We start from the raw sequence: 13,092 nt of genomic DNA, 5'->3' as shown, positions 1-13,092 counted from the left end.
ATACATGACCTCAGATTTTTGTATCTTTTTGCTGATGGAAGAAGATGGAAGAGAGAATGTCTGGGGTGCAGGAGGTCCTTCGTAATGCTGGCTGCTTTGCCGAGGCAGCGGGAAGTGTAGACAGAGTCAATGGATGGGAGGCTGGATTGCGTGATGGATTGGGCTACATTCATGACCTTTTGTAGTTCCTTGCGGTCTTGGGCAGAGCAGGAGCCATACCAGGCTGTGATACAACCAGGAAGAATGCTTTCTATGATGCATCTGTAAAAAACGGTGAGAGCCATAGCTGACATGCCAAATTTCCTTCGTCTTCTGAGAACGTAGAGGGGTTGGTGGGCTTTCTTAACTATAGTGTCGGCATGGGGGTACCAGGACAGGTTGTTGGTGATCTGGACACCTAAAAACTTGAACCTCTTGACCCTTCCTACTTCATCCCCGTTAATGTAGACAGGGGCATGTTCTCCTTTACGCTTCCTGAAGTCAATGACAATCTCCCTCGTTTTGTTGACATTGTTGCCGCACCAGTTTACCAGGTTCTCTACCTCATTCCTGTACTGTGTCATCATTGTTTGAGATCCGACCCACTACGGCAGTGTCGTCAGCAAACTTGAAAATCAAATTGGAGGGGAATTGGGCCACACAGTCATAGGTGTAAAAGGAGTATAGTAGGGGGCTGAGAACACAGCCTTGTGGGGCACCGGTGTTGAGGATGATCGTGGAGGTGTTGTTGTCTATCCTTATTGATTGTGGTCTGTGAGTTAGGAAGTTCAGGATTCAGTTGCAGAAGGAAGTGCCGAGGCCCAGGCCATGGAGTTTGGAGATGAGTTTCGTGGGAATAACGATGTTGAAGGCTGAGCTGTAGTCAATAAATAGGAGTCTGACATAGGTGTCCTTGTTATCTAGGTATTCCAGGGTTGAGTGCAGGGCCAGTGAGATGGCGTCTCCTGTGGACCACACTACAGTTTGTGGCAAACTGTAGTGGATCCAGGTAGTCCGGGAGGCTGGAATTGATTCGTGCCATGACTAGCCTTTTGAAGCACGTCATAATGATGGATGTCAGAGCCACCAGCCGATAGTCATTAAGGCACGCTGCTTGGTTTTTCTTTTTACTGGGGTGATGGTCATCTTCTTGAAGAAGATAGGGACCTCAGGTTTTTGGTACGAGTGGTTCAAGATGTCTGTGAATACCCCGCCAGCTGATCCGCGCAGGATCTGAGTGCTAGTCTGGGTACCCCATCCGGGCTAGTCGCTTTCTGTGGAGTACTGGGGCTAGAGAAATTGCACACTCCTCCCATCCCAGTGATAACAATGACATAAGACATACTGATGTGGGTCACACAGGCATGCTATGTTCATTAACATTTTTTTATCACCCAGTTTGTCAGTCAGAGGGAGCTCCTCTTTGCTGCCTTGTGCCCAGTAAATGTTCCGGTACAAACTGTAAACCATCCCCATCCCAGAATCTCTCGGCGGGCACGGTGAATGAGCTGCAACAGGAGTAACTGCAGAAGCAACTGCGAGTAACAGAATGGCAACCATCGAGTTTCTGGCTGCATGTTTGCTCGGTAGGAGGCTCATCAGCTGCTCCTGGGGTGAGCGCAGTGTGAGTGGGCAGGTGAATCAGCACTTCTGCAGGAAGCAGCCATGGGCCATGTTCCAGGGATGGAGAACGTGCAGGCGGCTCATTCCCTGCACAATACAGGGTGTAGGGATGCCAGGAGGGAACCAGAAGCACTTCTTCCCAGTTCCAGCAGCACCAACAACAGGTTGTTGAGTAGCGTGGAGAAAACAGGTTCCATGACACTGGGTGTTCGTGGCACCAGCTCATCCCTTCCTGAATGAGTCCTGCTCCCCTTCTATGACTGGGAGCCACTGCCCCATCACCACCAAGGAGAGGGAGGCAGGTGCCACACACTGGCACCAGCTCAGTGGGTGGCACTGAATCACTTGGCAATTAAACTAAACAAGGCAAAATCCTACACCCACGATGATCTGCAAAATTCTTTACATTTTTTTTCATAATTCTTACTTTAAAATAATCTCAATTTCACTGAGAGATCCTTCAGCAAATCTCAAACAAACTACATGAGGCAGTCTCTCTGTCTAATGGCTCCATTCTCAGGAAAAATATCTCCCAGAACATAACCAGAGTTGGCAACTTTAACTGTAGGCCAGACCAGATAAGGATGGCAGATTTCCTTCCCTAAAGGATGTTAGTGAATCAGATGGGATTTTTACAACAATCAGTGATAGCTTCATGGTCACATTATTGATACTAGCTTTCAATTAATTAACTTATTCTTTGAATGCAAACTCCACCAGCTGTCATGAGGGGATTTGTACCCGAGACCCCAAAGTCTCATCTCCCCTAAAGTGGACAGAGAAATTACACACAAAACAACAAGTTCAGGCATGTCAAGGCAGCTTGACGTAAGGACAAAGTTCGTGGATCCGAAGTTCTCAAGTTCCGGATGGGTATCAGGGGCATTCCGCACTGTTTGAAGTGGATTGCCAGAAATAATAGTTCATGTCAGGACACTGTTGAGGAGCAGCCAGAAACTATGATAAGAAAACATAACATTAATATTCTGGAAGGATGAACTCAAACAGGCCAAAAAACCTTTTTCAGCCAAACTAATCTCATGATCTTCTAATACAGCTGCATTTTTGTGACAATGCCTCCAATTTTATTAATATTACTGCTGACAGGTATGCTCAGTTAATCACATCTTATTCACAACTCACATTTTTATTTCTCTTATAATGCTCAATAGGCAACACTGTCAGGCTTCTTCAACACAGCAAAGAGAACAAAATACTGGTTCAATCTCAAAGCAGCAGCAAGACAAAAATGTACATTGATCAGAGCTAAAACACACAGACCTCTCTAGGGAACAGTTAACAACGTATTTGATCCTTTGGAATGCAAATCACTCGAAGTAGTCAGGTAGGTTAATAAGGCCATAAAGAAAAGCAAACAAAGCACTAAGCTCACATTTCTAGATGAAACTTCTATGGTCTCTCCACCGGCATATTCGCAAGCTAGAGGGCATGTCAAATAAAAAGCGGGGCTAACCAACCACTGCCTTCCCACCCTCGGCTTAGCTGGCCAATTTATGCTAGACTAGGGCCTCATTTTGCCTGTTACAATAACACGTGCGGCTGGGGAAGGCAGAATTAGAAGTCCAGCCAGCTACTTTTGCAACTTGGGCTGAAAGGCGAGAAGGAACCTAGAAGGGGCGAAAGCACTGCACCAAGATCGTACGCTTCTCTTAAATTAGGAATTGGGCATGGAATGGGTATCTCTCCCATAGGTGGGAGATGCTCTCTGTTGTTTACTGGCTGTGCATCCTTTGAGAGAATGACACAGACAATAGGTTGATTAACATGTTCAGATATTATCTGAGTATTCCAAACCATTACCTGTACAATTGTTTCCTCACGAAGAGTTGTTCAACCCTTTACAATTTTCAATAGCTTATAGAATTGTCACTCATAGTTTTCTTTACAAATCCAAGCAAAATGCAAATATATCATTCAAAGCATTACAAAGTATTAAAGTTATAATGTATGTAAAGTATTTACAACACAAACAGCCATTCAGTCCAACAGTTCCATGCTGATTTATGTTCCAAATGGACATCTCCCCATTGACCTCTGAAACCTGAGCCCAGTGTCCCTAATTTTCCAAACTAAAACCCCAGACATAGCTGTAAATCTCATATCCATAGATCTTCTTCTTGGGGACTGCTTGTAGTGCCAGTAGCAGGCACTACTTTGTTCTGGTGCTCTTGGGACTACTCAGCTACTGGCCTACCAGATTGGCTTGTACTTATCCAGGACAGGACTTCCTGTCCCTGAGGGGCGGAGATCCCACTCTCAGCTTGTTCAGGCCACCCCCAGTGTATCATTGACTTTGAAGTCGGCGGGCACAAGCCAATTTTCGACCGAGTGGAGTGGACAATGTGCAACCAGTACCACCATCCCCTCAACTGTAAAATTAACCTCGTGAAATTGGAGATGTGGACTGAAAGAGAATTTTAAGATTATGAAACAGCTTAACAGGGTAGGCGTAGAGAAGATATTTCTGCTTAAAGGTGAAACCAGAACTAGGGGTTATAACTATAAGATAGTCACTAATAAATGCAATAGGAATTCATGAGCAACATTGTCACTAAGAGAAGGTCAGAATGTGCATCTACCACAAGGGATAATTGAGGAGAAGAGCATAGATGTATTTAAGGGGAAGCTAGATGAGCAGAAGAGGAAAAAAGGAATAGAAGGATATGTTGATGGGTTTAGAAGAAGAAGGATAACTTGGAAAACTGGTAATGTCATGTCAATCCCTCAGAAAAGCCCCTCTTGGTTTGCATACACAGTTGGTCTGTCTCTAACTGGTTACCATTCATCTAAGCAGAGACTCCTTATTGAAGGGCTGTGTAATTAGTATGCTTTAAAATTTTTTAAAGGAAACTCATATTTTATTTGGGCATGCTGCAAAGACAGGGTAGGCGGAATTTTATAGGCTCTCTCTGCCCATCGATGGAACGATCACGCCCAATTTCTCAGCTCTCACGATTTTATGAGAGCCGGATTTCCGGCGAGGACAGCCTCTCGCAGGAAATGGGCAACAGGCTGAATAATTTATTTAAATATATTTAAATTTGAATTTCCATGTGTTTAGTGAGCCTGGTACTCAATCGTCTGGGCTCACTTGCCTTTATGGCCTCGCTGGGAGAGGTTCTCTCCGGCGAGGAAAACACCTGCTCCCCACAAACGGGGAACAGTCCTGTTGGCCTCGCCGGTGGAAACGGAGGCCATTGAGGCCCCCTGGGGAGGCCGAGGGCAAGGGGGGATGTGCCCCTTGGGCAGTGCCAGCCTGGCAGTGCCAGTCTTGGACCTTGGCACTGCCCTCTGGCACCTGGGCATCCCCATGCATTGTGGGGCTCGCAATTGGCCACGGACCCCTGCGATTGCAGGGGACGGTGGGGGGAGCTGGTTGAGGCTGTCTACAGTAGCAGGAGCTGACACCTCTCGCTCTCTGTCTGTCAGACTCCTGCAATTGCTATTGAGCATGTGTAGAATCAGAAGTCTGCACATGCGCAGTTGCTCTCTCTACAGGCTGACTGGCTAATTAAGCCCAGCCCATTTCCTGCAGCAACTCGAAACGGTCTAGATCATTTTTTCAGTGACTAAGTGCATACGATTGGCTGTGAAAACTCGCCCAAATAACGGATCAGGAACTCTCCCATTATCACGCTAGTTGGACACTTAGCATCAATCTCTTAAAATTCTGCCCTATATCTCTGCATACTGGCCCCACAATAGTTAATAGCAATTGTTGCAACAAAATCACAGCAATTTATGACAGTTCTAAAATTTTAGTTTGATGCATTTATCTAAAGAGCACCTGTTACCCTTCAGATGTGACATTTTAAAGTGACAAAAGGGTAATGAAAGTTAATAATTTCACACTGAGGTCAATTACAGGTGAATTGATTTTGGTGGAGGTGTTTGAATATTGACCTAGAACTGGACATCTATACATTCCTGGTGACTGGCAATCTTCCTTCATCCACTAGAATCAACTTTCTACTGACTTAAAGGTGTCTGTAACAAAAAAGACTTTTATGGCCTTAAAGAGATGATTTGGAGCTTGTTACCAAAGTGACAAAAACCTGTCCACCAGACTGCATCTTGCAAACACCTTATGATGAGGCAGAGCAGCAGCAGAGAAGGGAAAGAAAGGACAAAGATTCCGCATTCTGGATTCCACTACCTCCTGAGACATCCTGCCCCGTGTGCCCAAAAATCTGCGGGTTGACAATTAGACTGAAGACCTGTGGCAGAAACTCACAAGAATTATATTAGAAACAGTGGTAAAAGAAGGGCCTATGATACATGTTTATAAAAAAAGAAGGATTAATATCAAAAAAGAAAAGGATATGAGAAAAAGGCAAGGGGCTAGAATTGGGTGGATAGCTTTTTTACTTATTCACTCACAAGACATGAATGTCGTTGGCAAGGAAGACATTATCCATCCTTAATTGCTCATGAGAAGGTAGTGGTGAGCTGTGTTTTTGGACCACTGCAGACCACCTGGTGATGGTATACCCACAGAGCAGTTAGACAGAGTGTTAGTTTTAGATACAACTGAGTGGCTTGCGAGACCATTTTCAAAGAACAGTTAAGAATCAACCACATTGCTGTGGCTCTGGAGTCACATTCATAAGCCAGAATGGATAAAGACAGCAAATTCCTTTCCCCAAAGGACATTAGAGAACCAGGGCGTTTTTATGACAGCTTCGTGGTCACCATTACTGTACTGGCTTTTTATCCCACATTTATTTTACTAATTATTTAAGTTTAAATTGTCCAGCTTTCATATCATGATGAAGATTTGAGTTTGTGTCTCTGGATCAGTAGTCTGGAGCTCTGAATTACTACTCCACTGTGCTACACTTTCAGACAGGGGCTCTATGCTAAATGCCCTCTTCTTGCGATAATACCTGATATACTGCTCTTGTTATAAACCAACTTATCTGAGCAACAATACTGAAGATTTATTTGTGAAATATTAAGAAACAGCCCTTGTGTCTGTGACCTAGCTTTGCCGGTACTGAACCATGCTGTTTAACTGGCGGCAATGCAATGTTAGACTTGTTAATTCATATTCATGCTCAAATGAAGTTCCATAAATACATGAGCAAGATGAGTGCAAGCTTAAATGTAATACGGAATTACTTGAGTCCTTTGCAAATAGAACAGCTATGCCTACGAGCGGTGTCTGCATATCAATTCAGTCTGGTGCACCCGTAATATTACTTATATACTACACCTAAAAAGTCTTTTGGCCATGAACGCTGTCAAACCAGATAGCTCATTATGCATGTTAAAAACTCATAAATGGCCAAAAATTATCATCAGAGCCTGCTTGTAGCCACTTTTAATCACAGTTGCAGTGATGGATTCCGCCTTCGGCCGAGCACTCCATAGCAGCACTTTGTCAGAATTCTATAAATCACTGGAATGCAACACCTACACTAAAAATTTCCATTGTCATTTCAAACTCTTCAACACAATGCTCCTGCTGCAATCTAAAATTAAAGATCGTACGTTCTATCTGATAATGTCAACACAGCAACTATCATCTCAGCATTTCCAAGAAAAGTTTACACCCACTCAGCAGCAATTGGAAGCAGCAGATTTGTTTCAAACACATTTGTATTGTGTCACCAGTAAGTCAGATTTTCCAATATGCATCTAACATATGCTGTGCATTAAATCAGCCAATTACTAGTGAGCAGATTCAGTACCAGTACAAGTATTCTCAACATTCTTATTGTTTTTAAATATGTTGAAGCTACAAAGCCAATATTGCGGCAAACTAAACCCGAATTTTGGCACAAGATGGCTGCTATGTTTGCCTAGATAGTTTGGAGAAATGCTGGGAAATGTATAAGAAGAATCCAAACTGTATGGGTGAACTGGAACTTCACATCATTTATCTTCAAGTACATTGTGAAAGACTATGAAAGACCATTTCGCCCACCCACCTTGCTGCTTGGAGGTTCATACTCTAGAAATTAATCCCCAATGGACTGCTTTTAATTCCACTGTTTCTAGGTATTCATCAGCGCGGTGAGGCAAGTGGCGTTGGTTCTGTGCCTTACCCAAAAAGTCTGCATCCGATTAGAAACTCATTACTATCGAAGAGAGAGCATGTGCGCACAAGGCATTACTAAACCTCCACATATAACTGCTCACACTGTTGAAAAGCAAATAAAATGAGGGTGGGAGAAAATAAAAATCCACATGGGCCTGTTGGGCCAAATTGCCTGCTTCTGCACTGTAAACACTTAATAATTTTATGGTGCCTGCAGGAACAGAAATATCCAGCTAATTTTCTAACCCCACTGCTGAATAAATCCATATAAAAAGTTTACAGAATCCATTTATTAGTAGACACAGCTAACAATTAAGGACTTGGCATTTACCCAGCTGTACAATTTCCTCTCCTGCTGAAAGAATACAAGAAAAGAATAAACAAGATCAAGATTGGGTACACACCTGCTGGCACCTGACGCGTGACCACTTGTAGGCTCTGAGCTGCACAGTCATGTAGTTGATGCAAGCTGTCAAAGCTATCTATGTAACTTCTCTCTGTCTCTCTCCCACTGTGAAGCATGTTAATGTTCTTCCTCGTCATATCACAAGGCTGGAATTGAACACAATTCACACCATCCCTGAAAAACACAACACTGCCTAATTGCAACTTTTTTGTCTCAAGTCCTTCATGAATTGAGATACAAAGGTATTGTGAAAAATTCTAAATTTGCAGGAATAACCTTTAACACATATTTAACATTGTTCAGAGTATACTGTTATCACAGACCCTGCAAACATTTTAATATTTTTATAAGCACATTAAATTAAGTGCAGTGTCGATTTTAACCTGGTATATGTCTGGGAATGGCAGGGTGCGGAGCAGGTGGAAAGCCTCCACCCCAAAGATTTCTCAGTTGTTTCAAAGCTCAGGCCTCATTACTTTTCTGTGCACTGAACCAGTGGGAACAACACAAGAGCTAGCAGGCAGGATATCAGCATTGTCACAGACCCGAGGGTTTGAAACTGGCGAGCTGGGTTAAAATCAAAACTCCAGCAGAACACAGAATACTTACAATAGAGCAGGAGGCCATTTGGCCTGTCTTATCCATGTCTGCTCTCTGCAAGAGAATTTAGCTCATCCTGTTCCCTATAGCCCTGCAAATCTGTGTGGCTGAGGATAGTGACAAATCTGAGCTGGAGCTGCAATTTCACATTTTAGGTTCTCACCCACGTCCCCCAGACATCATAGAATATCATAGAATCCCTACAGTGCAGAAAGAGGCCACTTGGCCCATCGAGTCTGCACCGACCACAATCCCACCCAGGCCTTACCCCCATATCCCTACATATTTACCCACTAATCCCACTAACCTAAGCGTCTCAGGACACTAAGGGGCAATTTTTAGCATGGCCAATCAACCTAACCCGCACATCTTTGGACTGTGGGAGGAAACCGGAGCACCCGGAGGAAACTCACGCAGACACGAGGAGAATGTGCAAACTCCACACAGACAGTGACCCAAGCCGGGAATTGAACCCAGGTCCCTGGAGCTGTGAAGCAGCAGTGCTAACCACTGTGCTACCATGCCGCCATGCACTCTTGTGTATCTGTAATCTACTGGGTTGAAATTGCATGAGCGATGGTGGTAACAAATTAATAAACACAGTTATATCACAGAACTTTACAGAGTTGAAGGAGGTTGTTCAGCCCATCATGCCTGTGTCAGGTTCTTTGAAGGATCTATCCAATGATGCCAATTTTCCTGCTCCTTCTCTGTAGCATGCAGATTTTCCACTTTCAACTATATATGCCTTCTGAAATTTGTGACAATGTCTGCTTTCACCACCCTTTCAAACAGTGCATTCCAGATCATAATTAATTAAAAGTTAACTATACACTACAACGTTACGTGTAGGCTTCCCTGAAGCTCCTCTGTCCATTATTTTAACAAATATCTTAACCCCATTTTATTGCAACTGTGATGTTCAAAATGACATACAGAAGAATTTGCTCCTAATTTGTTAGTGTGCTCATTACCAGTCTTTCAAAGCCAGATTTCACCCAGATACAAAACAGGGCACATGGACTGGTGGGGTATACCCCAATGACCTCAAAACCATGAAAGAGGAAATAAGTGAATTTTTTAAGATGCACAAAATCAGGTGAAGTTTGAGGATCTCTGTCAGAGAACACACATTTGAAACCATCACCTCACAAGAAGAAAGATGGCAGTATCAAAATTGCTGGGTTACATTAGGAGATGGACAGGATATAAATCAAAAGAGGTAATGTTGTTACTGTAAAGGTCAGTGGTTAGACCAGGCTCATTAAGGACATGTGCAGCTCCTAATCATGATTGATTGAACTTATTTTGATGGAATTAAATGGCTTGTTTCATTTTTAAAAACATTTGTTAACATTGCACTTGTGGGAAAGTATCATTCAGTTAACAATAATTTTGTAAAAATCTTTAAAATGATGAAATTACATTATTGGTATTTGAATAACAATCTCGTGGCACTTATGACAAAAACTAAGGTAAGGTATGGCATATTGCAAAGGTCAGTGGCAGGCTGGAAAATTGGGAAACTTTCAAACATAGAAAAGGGATACTAAAAAAGGAATAAAAAGAGCTCAGGTAAATTAGGAAAGAAAACTAGCACAAATTATAAAGAAGGATAGCAAAAGCTTCTGTAGGTATAGAAAAGGGAAGAGAGTCGCTTGGGTGAATGTTGGTCCCCTGGAAAATGAAACCGGAGAGTTAATAGTGGGGAACACTGAAATGGCAGAGATGCTAAATCCATTCCTATAGGAACGGGCAAGTCGGAGGTAATAGAAAGGGTAGAACTTAGAACAATAACATCGATAGGGAAAAGGTACTCAGAAAACTATTGGGATTGAAAGCAGGTAAGTCCCCTGGGCCTGATGGCCTACATCCTAGGGTATTAAACGAAGTGGCGGCGGAGATAGTGGATCCATTGGTTATAATATTCCAAAATTCCCTGGACACATGAAAGGTTCCAATGGATTGAAAAAATGCTAATGTAACACCCTTATTCAAAAAGGGAGGGGGCAAAATGTGGGAAATTACAGTTAGTTTAACATTTGTTGGGAAAGTGTTAGAATCAACTATCAAGGAGGTAATATCAGGGCATTTGGAAAGACAAAACGCTATCCATCAGTCAGCAAGGTTTAAGGAGGGCAAATCATGTCTGACTAATTTGCTAGAGTTCTTTGAGGATGTAACAAGCAAAGTGGATAACGGGGATCCTGTAGATGTAGTATATCTGGACTTCCGGAAGGCGTTCGATAAGGTGCCGCACAAAAGGTTAATTCACAAGGTTAGATCACATGGGATTAGGAGTAATTTATTAGCTTGGATAGGTGACTGGCAGATGGACAGAAGACAGGGAGTCAGGATAAATGTTTTTTTTTCTGGATGGCAAGAAGTAACTAATGGGGTGTCACAGGGTTCGGTCCTTGGGCCCCAGCTATTTACAATTGTTGTAGGTAAAAATACCTCCAAGACTAGTCGTAAGTCAAAATGCAGTGTTTATTTTCACAATTGTGGGAGAGGTCCGATTCCTAACATCGTCTCAGGCCTCTCTCCGAATATGAGTTAAGATCAAACAGTTATACATCCCGGTTCCCGCCCCTAATTACATCCCCAATTCTCCAGGATGTCTGTCACTGTTCGTTATCCATTGTGGGATCCTTGCTGCATCAGCGGTTTCTTTCTTTGCGTAGTCCGTGTAATCGTGGCAATCTCCAAGGCCGCGACTGTCTCCGTTCTACCACCCTGCGTGATGCACATCTGCAGCCCACCCAGCCAACACACAAGGTCACAAGCTTACACAAACAAGGCACACAAGATTTACCAGGATGCTGCCTGGTTTGGAGGATAGGTCTTATGAGGAAAGGTTGAGGGAGCTAGGGCTGTTCTCTCTGGAGCGGAGGAGGCTGAGGGGAGACTTAATAGAGGTTTATAAAATGATGAAGGGGATAGATAGAGTGAACGTTCAAAGACTCTTTCCTCGGGTGGATGGAGCTATTACAAGGGGGCATAACTATAGGGTTCATGGTGGGAGATATAGGAAGGATGTCCGAGGTAGGTTCTTTACGCAGAGAGTGGTTGGGGTGTGGAATGGACTGCCTGCAGTGATAGTGGAGTCAGACACTTTAGGAACATTTAAGCGGTTATTGGATAGGCACATGGAGCACACCAGGATGATAGGGAGTGGGATAGCTTGATCTTGGTTTCAGATAAAGCTCGGCACAACATCGTGGGCCGAAGGGCCTGTTCTGTTCTATGTTCAACATCTTTTCCCAAAGATAGGGGAGTCTAAAACTAGAGGGCATAGGTTTAAGGTGAGAGGGGAGAGATACAAAAGGGTCCAGAGGGAAACATTTTTCACACAGAGGGTGGTGAGTGTATGGAACGAGCTGCCAGAGGTAGTAGTTGAGGCAGGTACCATTTTGTCTTTTAAAAAAGCATTTAAACAGTTACATGGGTAAGATGGGTATAGAGGGATATGGGCCAAACGGGGGCAATTGGAACTAGCATGGTGGTTAAAAACAGAGCGGCATGGACAAGTTGGGTTGAAAGGCCTGTTTCCATGCTGCAAGCCTCTATGACTATGACTCTTCATCTGCAGCTGGGATCTTCCTGTTCCGCTGCAATCAATGAAATCTTGGCTGAGCACCAAATTCTCCATTCTTGCTGGCAGTGGAGCAGGTATGGCTGAGTTCGAAGAATCCCGCCCAAACAGTCTGGATATAAATCTATTGATCTACGAGGATTATTAGGGGGTAAGGGGCGCTCTTACTTTTTATGTTCTTAGGTTCAAGCCCATTTCCCTTTCCTCTCACAAAACTGCAATGTTTTAACTTGGAAAGTCAAGCAGTATATACCAATCAGTAAAATATTTTTACTGATTGGTATATTCTCCAGATCTGGAGACAGGAGAGGCTGCCTGATATCACAGCAGTTTAGGGCAGGTGGCCTCCTGTTCAGGGGTTCAGTTCCTGCTCACATATGCCACATGCCTGCCATATATCATTGAGGCCTAGCTCTCTGAATGGAGCAGGCCTCCACCAGCACTGCAAGACAATCTGATATTCAAAATCTCTCCCATCAATTCCATCTCTCCATAATACATCCACCCACCATTGCCACCTCCCCCTATTCTCCTTCTCACATGTACCCAGAATCTACACAGCACAAGTCAAGAGTATGATGGAATAATCGTCACTGGTTTGGATGAATGCAGCTCCAACAACACTCAAGAAGTTCGACACCATCCAAAATAAAGCAACCTATTTGATTGGCACTGCATCCACTTCCTCCAGCACCAATGCCCAGTGGCAGCAGTGTGTACTATGTACAAGATGCACTGCAGCAACTCACCAAGGCTCCTTCGACAGCATTTTCCAAACCCATAACCTCTACCACCCAGAAGGACAAGGACAGCAGCCACATGGGA

At 43.7% G+C, this 13,092-nt stretch overlaps 1 protein-coding gene across 2 annotated transcripts in view; it reads right to left on the bottom strand.

Moving 5' to 3' along the window:
• LOC144495176 (HAUS augmin-like complex subunit 3) overlaps positions 1 to 13,092 on the bottom strand; it is a 156,449-nt gene that overhangs the window by 69,728 nt on the left and 73,629 nt on the right. For both annotated transcript variants that reach the window (XM_078215193.1, XM_078215195.1), the window contains one exon: positions 8,071 to 8,246. In XM_078215193.1, coding sequence (XP_078071319.1) covers positions 8,071 to 8,246 — 176 coding nt within the window. The remainder of the gene's footprint in view (positions 1 to 8,070; positions 8,247 to 13,092) is intronic.

The sequence above is a fragment of the Mustelus asterias genome, chromosome 6 (assembly GCF_964213995.1).
Source record: "Mustelus asterias chromosome 6, sMusAst1.hap1.1, whole genome shotgun sequence".
Lineage (NCBI taxonomy): Eukaryota > Metazoa > Chordata > Chondrichthyes > Carcharhiniformes > Triakidae > Mustelus > Mustelus asterias.
Note: the sequence above shows the minus strand (reverse complement) of the source record. Positions and strands in the feature narration are given on the sequence as shown.